The sequence below is a fragment of the Larimichthys crocea genome, chromosome XXII (genome assembly GCF_000972845.2).
Source record: "Larimichthys crocea isolate SSNF chromosome XXII, L_crocea_2.0, whole genome shotgun sequence".
Lineage (NCBI taxonomy): Eukaryota > Metazoa > Chordata > Actinopteri > Sciaenidae > Larimichthys > Larimichthys crocea.
Genome location: NC_040032.1, coordinates 7012476 through 7025714, shown reverse-complemented (window position 1 = coordinate 7025714; position 13239 = coordinate 7012476). Strand labels below are relative to the sequence as shown.

Sequence of the window (13239 nt, the reverse complement as noted above, 5' to 3'; positions counted from 1 at the left end):
TCTAAGAGTTTTGTAAACAGTTTTGTAAAGAGTTTTTGTCTGAAAACAAAATTATTCCAACTGTATAGGCAACAGTGTATATACAAAAAATGTTTGTTTGTAGACAGCATTGGAATTTTCTTATTTCTGCTGTCAGTAAGATTGACCATATTTCAGTTTGAAGCTATAAAATATTAATGCCAACAGATGTCCATGGCAGTCCACAGCAATAATTCACCATAAAGAAATTGTAGTTTTCACATTTGTTATGAAAAACAGCTCTATTGTTCAGGCTGCACAAATATGTTCAATATCTGAGAGTCAGATAAATCACTGCACACAACAGGAATGACATCTGTTGGAACCAGAATGGCTGTAAAGTATACGTGACGCACACAATCAGCAGCTTGGTTTGGAACAAACTACTTCATTTTCATATTCATTGTACATAAAATCACTTTTTTCGGTGCTTTGCCCACAATCATCAGAGCGGAGCTGAGCAAAGGGAAAGTGAGTGTAGTGAAGAACAGTGAATGGAGCAAAAGGGTTGAAAATGAGCCAAGAGTGTCAGGCCCTTTAACTTTAGACCCCTTTATTTTTCTGTTCGACGAATCAGAAAATATAATTAATATGCAGTGTATTGGAGCACATCTTAGTTTCCTGTTAAGACTTAGAGACTAAATCAGTCTGTATTTTTGGTCTCAGAGATAATAAGAATAATCATTCAGCTCCTTTAACAACAACGAGTGTCAGTGATCATTCATGATATAAAGACAGCCTTACTCAAAGCTTTAACATCTATACACCTCAATTTTGTCTTCGTATTGACTCCAATAGCAGCTGTCAAATAGAACCGGCTGTAGTTCTGATCAAAGCAGGAAATGTGGTTTAATAAATCTGAAGCCCTGTTTGTCTTTTCAGATTGCTGTGTGGAACTCGTACAGAGGGATGAACCTGACGGAGTCCAACCGAGACAAGAATAACAATGTGACAGACTCTCTGGCTAACAGGACTCTTATTGTCACCACGATCCTGGTGAGGAAGGAGGAGGAAGGTTAAACAGAGGACAGAACAGGGAGAAGGCAGCATAGAGCACACATAGGGAGACATCTGGAAGGAGTGGTGTTCAGGAGAGGAAAATCTGGCTGGTTTAGTTTTTAGTATTGTAGTAGAATTGTAGAATTTGTATCACCATGTATCTAATTATAAACACAGGCCATACACAGACAAAAGGTAGCAGAGAGTGATATTTAAGTAAAACATTCCGACATACTCATTCAAACTGGATTTGGAGTTTTCAGCACTCATTTGAGGGTCATCAACTCTGAGAACTGATGAAGCAGTGAAGCATCTTCAAGATTAAAATCTCATTTGCGTTTTCTTTTGATAGCACAGAAAGAAATAAATCAGAATCTTAAAATCTGTGAAATACAACATTTTCTTTTACCGTACAGGAAAATCCATATGTGATGTACAGAAAGTCAGACAAGGAGCTGGTTGGAAATGATCGTTTCGAGGGTTACTGCCTGGACCTTTTGAAAGAGCTCTCCAACATCTTGGGTTTTACCTATGAAGTTAGACTGGTGGCTGATGGGAAATACGGAGCCCAGAATGACAAGGGAGAATGGAACGGGATGGTCCGGGAGCTGATCGACCATGTGAGTTAATACTGTACCAGTCACACGACAGGTTATTATTTATTTTACTCTCTGCAGAAAAAAATCCCATGGAACAAATTTTTATATATATGTCATTAGATTAATGACTTACATAGAATTTTTCTGTACTCGTCACACAAATTTATCCACCTTTTCAAGGTTGCAGACCTTGCCGTGGCTCCCTTGACCATCACCTATGTTAGAGAGAAAGTCATCGACTTCTCCAAGCCCTTCATGACCTTAGGCATCAGCATCCTGTACCGTAAACCTAATGGCACCAATCCGGGCGTGTTCTCCTTCCTTAATCCGCTGTCTCCGGACATCTGGATGTACGTGCTGCTAGCCTGCACAGGAGTTAGCTGTGTGCTCTTTGTGATTGCCAGGTAAGTGGATGGATTGATGCTTGAGATCAATCATGAGGTTGTTGAGGGTATACTATAGAACATGGGACTGCTTACAGACCTGTCACAACTGTCAGCTTTGCCACAAGCTCTTTTGTTAATAAAAAGTACAAAGAACAGGAAAGTCATGAGACAGTGCCTGTGCCGAGCATTTTAAAACAATATGCTGAGTTATGCCTGATGCATCAAATCGATATGACAAGAATCACAAATAGTCTGGAATAATTGGCATGACCGTACAGCAGCAAATTTCTAATTTTGCGTAGCTATTCTGAAATAACCGAAAATATAAATTCTTTTAGCGGCCTGTCAGCTGCCAGACTGGCTTGTGTTGTGGTTGTAAAGTAGCTGGGAGGAATTACAAGTTTACTCTTCACCTCCCTCTCAGGTAAAACTGGTTCCAGCAGGTTGCACCTAGCAACCTAAGTGAGATGTACTGTATTTTTGAAGTGAATCAATCACAAAATCAAATCACAAAATCAATTGCATGGCCAGTGTGCCACCATGCCTGAAGATTAGCTACAGGACTTTCTATTCTGCATCTTCAGATCTTTCATCTTTCTTTCTGATATTGAAATCTAATATGTTCTTTCATTTCCTTTTCTCTGTTCTTTAATTGTCTTGCAGGTTCACTCCATACGAGTGGTACAACCCACATCCATGCAACCCGTCTTCGACCCTCATACAGAACAATTTTACCTTACTCAACAGTTTCTGGTTTGGTGTTGGAGCTCTCATGCGGCAAGGTATTCATCTCACAGTTAGAGAGATTATAATGAATCTTTTTATGGACCAAATGACGACATGGCTGTGAAAAGGGTTGCTTCAAAAAGACAGCAAAACAGTATACTTTGTTTTTTCATTGTAGCACTTGCTAAAATGACTGATGCTGTTGTTCTTCTTAAGAGGATAGTCTTAAGTGGAACTTTCAAGTGTTTTTTGGCTCATTTTTTCTGCTTCTGCTTTCCTGGTTCATGACTTCCTTACATTTCACCACTGTTGTTTTGGCTGCTGCAGGAAAATTCTTTTTAATGTTAAGATAAAAACCCACTGTTTTTCAAGTTAGTGAATAGCTGATGCAGCATTTTTCAGCTAAAATAACAAATATTTCCAACTAGCCTATTGGAGACCAGATCGGAGCTTAAAGGACTTAAAGGACTAGTGCATGGGATTTAGTGGCATCTAGTGGTGTAGTTGCTAATTGCAACCAACAAGAAGACCCGCAGTGTCTGTGAATATATATTTTAAAAATAAAAATAAACATCCTAAGGTAACAAAAACAGTATTAAATTATTTTTCTGGTGATTATACAAGGAACAATTAACTATATTTGTGCAATAGGAATTTTTCACACTGAACATTTAAATCCAAATAATAATAATGTAGGTTAGAAGGGTTACTAATAGCAAAGGTCTCATAGGTCACTGTACTCTTGATCTAGAGCTATTTAGTGAACTTCCTGTACCATAGTAAAGACTGTATTGACACTGTAAACTCTGCTATAAGCTGTTTAATTTAATACATAAGTATTTGTCATCTTTTTTCTGCGAATGCCCTTTCCATGTAGCCTAGATCCACTTCCCATGAATTGCAACCATACCCCGTTACAAGAATTATGTTGCACTTCACGGGGGCTTGACCTCCCTCAAGGCTGGAGATTTGGACGGGATAAATCTGACGTGCCTGATTGGATGACCAACAAACCTACTGACAACGCCAGTGTAGAACAGAAATATGATGCTGATGAACTGTAGTGATTTGGCTGACAGCAAGCTACATTTGTCAGATGTATTCTTTTAGAAGTGCAACAGTATTGATAGATGAAGAGTAAGTGAAGCAGGATTCTCATTATACATCCCGTCATCTCAAACAAGCTCAGGCAGATTTTATAGGGAATGTAATGTTGGTTAGTTGTCTCTGTGTCTCAGTATCTCAATGTCATGTGTGTATGGTGTTTGTCACCCAGCTGTTTGGTGGATAACAGTGGCCTTAAGGTTCCTGTATGATGCTGTGTCTGAGAGTAACTGCTTAGAGGAAAAAACCTGTAGTTTCTTTTACCTTCAAAACACAGTTAGGGATTTGTCCACTCCCAAATGTTCAGCGTTTAAAGAAAATCTTCCCAAACCTGTCACATTCACTATAATTGTACTCTTAAATTACATTCATCTTTTTCCATAGCTTCTTTTCTCTGTGTGGAGAAGAAAAGATAAATGCTGCTGCTCCTTCTTCTTTTGTCTTTTTTATTTATTACATTTGGCACTGTGCATTCTTTAATTTTCTTTATATTTAGCTTTTCTTTTGTCTGTCATATCTTGTTCTTCTAATTTGTATTTTTTTGTTCTATTGTGTTTTTTTTATACTGAAAAAAAAACAAAAAACAGCTATATATATAGTTTTTTTTGTTTTGTTTTTTTTGCAAGCACAGAAGGGAGAAGGAGAAAATAAACTGTATACTGTATGAAGAGGTGCACAATTTATCGTTTAGTGCTGAGGTGCAAAAACAATTGGAGCTCTGGTGTGAATCCAGCTATTCTGATAACCCCATTTGGACCGGGGTACTTGACTTTGCTTTGGGAGAATATAGTATAGTAATATTGCTTTGTTTTTTTTTTTGTTGGAAACAGCATCATACACACAATTCCATGCATTCTAACTGTTTTTTAACCTTTTGTCCCACATCACTGTACCTCCAGGCTCGGAGCTGATGCCTAAGGCTCTGTCCACTCGTATAGTTGGGGGTATCTGGTGGTTCTTTACCTTAATCATCATCTCCTCCTACACGGCCAACTTGGCTGCCTTCCTCACTGTGGAACGAATGGATGCACCCATCGACTCAGCGGATGACCTGGCGAAGCAGACCAGGATTGAATACGGGGCAGTGAGGGATGGATCCACCATGACCTTCTTTAAGGTACAACTGGTGTAGGCTCAGAGCTTTATCAAAGTCACAGCACGAAAAGTAATTGAAATTCCTATTTCGATGTTACAAGTTTATATGAAGCTGCAGATCCTGTCAAATTATGTTATTATGTAAATTATGTATGTACACATTGATGAATTTAATAACTCATGCAGAAGTCAAATGAAAATCCTCATTCATATACAGTTTAATTTTGTGTGTAACATTGATTCTTAATACTTTTTGTCAAAGGACTAATTATATAATCTCAAGTGCAACCTGAGATATTTCTATATTTACAATCAAAAACTAGTTCTCATTTCAAATTAGACCCATGAATATACCTGTAATCATGAATGATGTGATCAAGATATCCTGTATTGTTGTATTAGACACCCACACACTAAACACGTCATTATAAAGTAAATGTTAATTGCACAGTGTAATAGCTGTAGAATAATGACACTATCCGTGTTTTGACATGGCTCGCTTTCACTGTGCACTTCTGTCCGCATAAGGTACCTGTAATTTCCCGTAAAAAGGAAGACTCCATTTATGAATTCTATTTAGACTTAATGAATGAACAAACTAATGCTTTTTCATTATCATCCTAACTTTACTTCCCCCTCCAACCCATGCTGCACTTACTTGTTTGTACAATGCAATAACATTACTGTTATTTCTATGCAATGCACATCATTACAGTCTCTTTTGTATGTTTCCAAATTCAGTCTAAATTTGTGACAATTTCATTTTACAACTTCAGTCAAAATTCTTTTTTATCTCTCATTTCCAAAATGGTGTTGAACATTTATTCGCAGAGCTCGGAGGAAAACAGAAAGCTCTGTGTGACAGCGGCACGAACAATGATACCACTTGAAAATGATGTCTGTGAAAAGCCGTCTGTCTGTTTGTGCTTTAAATTACGTAAATGGCTCTCTAGTACCAAATGAACCAAATATCATCCTAGAAAAAAAGTTTACTGTCTGAATTCTGTCAGCACTCTCATACTTTCGATGAGTAATCAGTGAGTATGAGTCAGTGGTACGTTACCTTCACTTACATAAAGTCAGGGTCATGAGGGTTCACCCAGTTATCCTGTATCTTTGCCAAACATCCCATGAATAAGAAAAAAGAAAGAAACATAACAAGAGAAAGACTTGATTAATTCAAGTATATGAAAAAATTTTTTTTTTTTTTTTTTTTTTCGTGTCTGTGTTAACCGTATATTAACTCTTTATTTTCTATTATATAATATATCGCTCTCCTGATGTCCTCAGGCAGGGATGTCACTTCCTTCCCCCATCACCACCCACTCCCCTTACATCCCGGTGGCTCAGCAGGGGTGATCCATGCAGGGCTTTATCCTCCTAGATTGCAGCCAGTGATTACGACTGCATGGATAGGAGGAAGCAGGCGGTGTTGATGCTTGAACAAATTGAATCAGCTGGGGGAGATTAAGAACACAGCTGTCCCATTTTCTCTGAGCAAAGAAAAAACACATATACACTCAAAGAGAGTTCCACACAACCTGCTGTTAAACCTATATGTGTTTATGAATATAAAAATGATTAAGTATATATATGAGCAGCCACCAACACACAGCCTGCAGCAATGCATTAAACTTCTTACAACTTTTGCCTGTTTGGATCCTTTGACAGAAATCAAAGATCTCCACCTATGAGAAGATGTGGGCCTTCATGAGCAGCAGGAAAAACACGGCGTTGGTTAAGAACAACAGAGAAGGCATCACCCGGGTTCTGACGACAGACTACGCCATGCTGATGGAGTCCACCAGCATAGAGTACATCAGCCAGAGAAACTGCAACCTCACACAGATAGGAGGACTCATAGACTCCAAGGGCTACGGAGTGGGAACACCTATCGGTAAGAAGAATGATACAGGTGTGGGGACACCTTTAACCCCACACCACCATCTTCGTTGGTTAGCGGAGGATGAAAATTTGATATAAAATACACATTAACACTTATCACAGTTCTTAAACTATGTAACTTTATTTTCCGAGTCAGTCACCCACTTGAAGTATGTAGCCCTTTATGGTGCTAGATCACACACCACCAGCTATTTGACTGATTTTGGTGAAACTGGATCGTATTTAATGAAGAAAATTTTGTCGTCCAGCTGCTCCACCTCAACTCTCTGATTTAAAGAGTTGCCTGATGGACAGTAAACTGCTGCTAACTGTAGCTGCTCTGTAGCTGGTGTTATCCCAGTTTGTTAGATGGGCTGACTGGAGTGTGAGCTCAAACACAGAGGGAGTTTTAGTGTTTGTACCACAGCTGTGTTGGGCCACTGGGAAGAGGAGGTTTTCAGGGCGGGCGAGTGTCGTGCCAGAACCTGAGCTGGGCAAGTGGTCAATCTAACAGAGCTCAGCAGCCTCTATGAATATAATGACAGAGGTTATGAGGCCGAAGAGGGTGTTGACGGAGGAAGCTAAGAAGAGAAAAGCAAAGTGTGAGCGAGCAAGATGCCACTGGACAGGAGTAAATCTGGGACTGACTTTTATTTGCTGGCAAGAGCTTGGTGAAATAAGAGGCTGAAAGACAGACGCTGAGCTGGGTTTCTTGCTGTTGGACTAGTCAGTAAAATTAGCTGCTGCTATGTCTTGTGTTGTTGCACTTGCTTGATGTTTGGCTGTTGTTGACTCGCTAGTTTCTGATCATAAATAATGTTAAGTTGTTACTGTATCTGCTGTCTGTGGTGGACGGCATATATCACAAGTTAGCGACATTCTTCAAGCCCTCGAGAATATTGAAATGCACTGAAGGCCTGTATTGATAGAATCGAGTTTTAATTCAAATTGTAAATAGAGGTTTTGCATTTTAGATACAAACAGTACAAACTTCAGTTCATTTGGAATTTGTATTCAAATTCAAGTACAGAGTTCAAGTACAGAGCCGCTATGCTGGATCTTCAAATGCAAATGCGACCACATCAAAGCAGTCTGCCAACTGCTCACTGCAAATGTCCACGTCAGGTTGCAGGCCAGTTTGTTGGATTAAGAATTTAGCCAGTCAATCCACTGGACCATATTTGCTGTTGGATGCTTACTTCAAGCAGTGCTTAACATCTTATGCCCTCTCTAGATACTCTTTTATTTTCTTGTAATTTATTAACCTTAATATATTTCCCCCTTCACTGTCTGACTCAATGAGCCAGTTCATGTTTTTCAAACTGGGGTAGTTTTGTGCTGAGCATAACCAAGCTGCCAAAATATTCTACATGCCTGCATAAAAAGCTGCACACATCCAGGCTTAGAAGCTGCCAAGTACAGGGATATATTTCAATGTTTGGCCATGACAATGGAAATAATGAGGGTGGGGCAACCCCCATCCAGTTAATTTCTGTAATTACCATGAGATATCCACTGATTGCCAGTATCTATGCCATATATACAGTATATAAAACACAACAATTACTTTCATCAGCACTATTCTAAGGTAAGATATGGGATTATAGAAGAACATTTATCCTAATCATCATTTCATTGCATGACATGAGGATGGCATGCTGTAGTTTGCCACATCTTCACCAGAGACTCCAATTTCCACTCATGCCAGAGAGCATACTGCCCTGAGGAACTTGTTGATTCTAGGGTTGTTGGCTGCTCTCACCCTGCTGCCCCTGTAAACCGCTGTGCGGGAAATAATGATGTCCCTCAGAAGGTTTGCCCTGACCTCTTGCAGAGGGCGGCGGTGTTATTAATCAGTCCGGATTGATGTTGAGCTGCAGGTGGTTCCGACCACATCATCTGTCTGGATTCAGCTTCTTTTCCCTGCTAATAGATGCTGAAAGAACAAGCAAACTTCATCTAAATGCAGAGATATAAAAGGTGTACAAGAGGGGAGACAGTTCAGGACCTTACTTGACTATTTGACTTGACAACACGTGATTTACCTGTTATATACTGTGGCTGAGAACTCGGATGCTTTTAAACATATAAAACTAATAAGTGCATCTACCTGTGTGTCCATGACTATTGAAGAGCAGCTGATGGACAAACTGCACATCCAGTGATGGCTTCACCAGGGATCAAATGTGTGTCAGTCCCTCCAATTACTTCATGATTTAATGAGTTGTTTGGTGTGTATAGGAGAATGTTTTCAGGCTGATATCCTGAGGGCAGATACAGTTGGTCCTGGACAGAGCAGAGCTATGCTGACAACTGAGTCTGCTAGAGGTCATTGGTGGATAACTGAGGGGAAAGACGCTGGAGCTTTAGTTAGCTGTAGTTTTCTCTCCTTCTTGTAACACTTTTCTCTGTCAGACATTTCCATTCCTGTTTTAAGATTATTCATACAAGGCTCAGCTTTGTGTCACTACCCTAAGTTTAGCTAAGGTGGAAAGCTTCTACAAGTTGCAGCATAAATCCATACTCGATACAGAGATACAAGTAAATCCTGGTTTTTAAAGTGTATTAAATCAGGTCAAGCCAATTCATTTTTGTCATCATAATTGTATGAGTTATTTCTGTTTCAGCAAAGTAAACAGAAGGGTGCCTCAGCAGGGCTTCCATGATTTATTTAAAGTTAATTGCATGTCATTACATCATGTCTTTCTATTTCCCCTCTCTTTCACCAGGTTCTCCGTACAGGGATAAAGTGACCATTGCCATCCTTCAGCTGCAGGAGGAAGGGAAGTTGCACATGATGAAGGAGAAGTGGTGGAGAGGCAATGGCTGTCCGGAGGAGGACAACAAGGAAGCAAATGCTCTGGGCGTGGAAAACATTGGCGGTATCTTCATCGTCCTGGCTGCCGGACTGGTCCTTTCTGTGTTCGTGGCTATCGGAGAGTTCATCTACAAAGCCCGCAGGAATGCTGACATAGAGGAGGTGAGTCAGGGCGAGAACTCCTGCTGTTCCTCTGCTGAGTGATGATGACAAATGACTGGATTAAAGGTCATTCTGCTCTGACGGGACTGCCAACTGTAACGAGATCTTTGTTTTTTAAGTATTGTTGAAGAAAGAAGGTTGATTAGTAGGCTGTTTAAAATCACGAGTATCATAAGAAATTAGAATATTTAGGCTAATTTATTCACACACACATTTTCAAAGACAAAGATAAGCAGTGTTTTGTTTTTCTTTTCTTCTTTTTTAGTGATTAATTAATATTTCCAAACTGTAAAAGTTCTTGTTAGAAGTTGTTTGTTTGATCAAAGTCAACTTACACAGAATCATATTTACAAAGTCACTACATGGATTAATGACTTATCAGTGTGTGACAGTCCTACACAATAAACAGTGGATTGAATGTAATGCTGAGTAGCCAGCTCTAAATGACAGACAACTGTTCACCCATTATTCTTTCTAATCAGTTCTGGATTATGCCTGAATTTTTACACTTTGGTTTCTCTTTTTAGTCATCTTCTCTCTCTGTTTCTCAAGCACAAAATTTAAAATGAAAATGATTAATTATTAGTCAACTTGTTCCTACAGCTGAGACAGAACAACAATGCCATCCGCATGATTACTTTCTTTGCTCTGCCTTGTTTTTGTATGCTGTTTTCTTTTTCTCATTTGCACACCTTTGTTTACACATCTAATTTTATCTCTTCTCGTCCCCCACCCCACCTCCATCTTTTTTTCTATGCATGTTTCTGTCAGGCCTTTTGTTTCTTTTATGGGGTGCAGTCCCGTCAGTTCCAGCGCCGTGGCTCCATCTCCTCCTCCGGCACCTCCTTATCTACTGATCTGGAGAGCGGCAGGCTACTGGGGGGTGACACGGAGTAGCCATGGCAGCACATTTACAACACACACACACTCTAGACGATAGGTTTGTAACCAGGTGCCCTTCTCTCTGCCCCAGTATACCTGCACCTGTCAGCCAATCCCAATTACTACCACCATTTTACCCTCAGAACCTGCCCCTCGTGCTCACACCACTTCCCTGCAAAATGTCATTTTTTTTTCAACTGAAATTGTGTTCTCAAATGTATTCCTTTTGGCTCAAGGCCAGCGTTAGATTCTGACAAGGTTTAATCTCTTGGTTAGCTAGAGTGAAGATACTGGTAACATATGCAACTAGAACTAGACCCAAGGCATCCATTGGTATCCATGCTAGCTTGCTGGGAAAGGTGCTAAATAACACTCCAAAGTTTGGCTAAGGCAAAAATTTTAAAAGGGGTCCATTGACCTCTTACCTCTAGATATGTAAATAAAAATGGGTCTCTCCAAGTTTCCACAGGCATGCTGACAAAAACCAAGCAGTTCTTTTGCATGCATTTGAATATTTCTGCATACTAGAGTCCCTGAGTAGACCTTTTTTTAAGCAGCCATTTTGACTTGAAATAGTAAACAGACCTTTTTTTAAGCAGCCATTTTGACTTGAAATAGTAAACACAGATTTTACCAATGATACTAATTAAGGTTCTGGTAATTATATCACACATTTAGCTTAGCGGATGCTTTTATCCAAAAAAAAAAAGGCAAACAGACACAGTGCAACAAGGACAAGGACATGTTAGTGCAGCAATAAGTACAACTCACATAGAATCAAGTGACAGTTCTAGAGGGGGTAGATTTGGCATGTCCGTGTTGGTAATGTTGGAGAGGAGGTACTCTCTGAAGAGCTGGAGGTGCTTTTTGAAGATAGAGTGGGACACCCCTAATCTGGTAGGAACTGATAGGACGTTCCACTATTGCGGAACAACAGATGAGAAACGTGTGGATTGCCCAGAGTGTACGGGTGGCAGAGCCAGGCGGGGCGCAACGGTCAGGAGGTAACATGTACCTCTATAAGGCCATTCAAGTAGGTGGTACAGAAATGGAGACTGCTGTTACTAGGCGAGTATTAGCGATTTGAATTTCCAGCCCTGGCCTCTTTTTTAGCCCTCTGCTGGAAAATGGCATACCCAAAATGAATAGACAGGGTTAGAGTTAGGGTTAGGGTTAAGACGTTAATTAGTATGATTGGAAACACCTGTGTCAACCCTACTATTTCATGTCAAAATGGTTGTTGTGAAAAAGGTCTATCTGAAGTGCATAAACAGCGAGCAATCCAATGAGCCAAACTGCATTCATGTGTGATGATGTTGGTCCTCATAGGAGCGAGATTAGTTTTTGAAACATGACCTAACTGCACTCCTAACTCCTCTTGTGACCTCCAGGATAATCACAGCTTCATGAAACTTCACAACCAGTACGAGAAGTGCTCGCCATCCAGTCGCTGAAATTCAGTTTTTACAGAAACCTCCAAATGTCCAAAGTTTTGAATTCTTCTGTGGTGTTCCTCAACATCTTGGTGTTAATGTGGTATTTAAAGGACTATTTGACCATTTTAATGCACGTTACAGTGATTGAAAATGGTTATATTTTTAATTAAATCTGTGTAACAAATAATATCAACCCAGCAACTGATGGAACAGCTTATGAGACATGACACTGTATGGCAGTGGCCATTGCATAGTTCACTTATAATGTAACGCTTTTACACTAAACCCTCGTGTTGACAACACCAGGGTTAAGAACTACCAAGCTTATGTTATGAAGTGAAGACAGGCATGTCTGCTTATTTAGTCACATCCCCTCTTATTTGCACGCTGCATGTTATACAGTACAACACGTAAGGAACACTTTACTGGTAAAAGCTTGAAAATACAGGCTGTAATTAAAGAAAACACTCAGGGCACCTGGAGCTTTTTTAAAAGTTATTAGAGAAAATGTGTGAGTGTCACCTGTTTGCGTCCTTTTAAGCAAAAAATTATTAAAATCCAGGATAGTTAGCAAAATGTGACCTTTAAATTCAGATTAACAAGTGAATGCTCTGCAGAGCTGCCCAGCTGCTTTCTCACTTGTAACCTTTTAATACAAGCCCGCAAGTTTAGCTCGAGTGTAGTCTCAGTAGACATTCGTATACCCATTAGAAGGCGACTTTGAAAGCCTTTTGGGAAATCAAAAGATAGGAAAAGTTATTTGAATATTTTCCTCCTCGTTAGGTTTGTTGGTAGACTGGTTTGGTTGGCTGAAATGTTGATAACAGTGATGGAACAACATGTCAGGTTAAAATGTCCCTTGACGCAGATCCTAAGCCACAAGTTGTATTTCATAAATAACTTCCGGTGACTGCAAGACATTTTAACTGAAGTAATGATGGATGAGGTGACAAAGTGGTACAAACTTTCAAGGTCTTCACTGCTCCCCTGGATTTACCTTTTCTAATCGCGGGATCAGTCTCTCTGTGAAATGTACTAAAAAACACCAAACAAATATTCAGTTAGTTCTAGAAAATATGAACCACTACAAAGAGGAATAACAGATTCTACTGCCATTAAAGTCAGTGCAT

At 39.7% G+C, this 13239-nt stretch overlaps 1 protein-coding gene across 2 annotated transcripts in view; it reads left to right on the top strand.

Moving 5' to 3' along the window:
- grik1a (glutamate receptor, ionotropic, kainate 1a) overlaps positions 1-13239 on the top strand; it is a 34797-nt gene that overhangs the window by 20559 nt on the left and 999 nt on the right. The window contains exons 9-16 of one of the 2 annotated variants that reach the window (XM_027273234.1): positions 901-1014; positions 1434-1637; positions 1797-2020; positions 2666-2784; positions 4732-4949; positions 6599-6824; positions 9541-9791; positions 10563-10731. In XM_027273234.1, the coding sequence (XP_027129035.1) occupies positions 901-1014; positions 1434-1637; positions 1797-2020; positions 2666-2784; positions 4732-4949; positions 6599-6824; positions 9541-9791; positions 10563-10688 (1482 nt within the window). In that variant the 3' untranslated portion in view covers positions 10689-10731. The remainder of the gene's footprint in view (positions 1-900; positions 1015-1433; positions 1638-1796; positions 2021-2665; positions 2785-4731; positions 4950-6598; positions 6825-9540; positions 9792-10562; positions 10732-13239) is intronic. The other variant, XM_010737019.3, reaches the window with a different exon arrangement.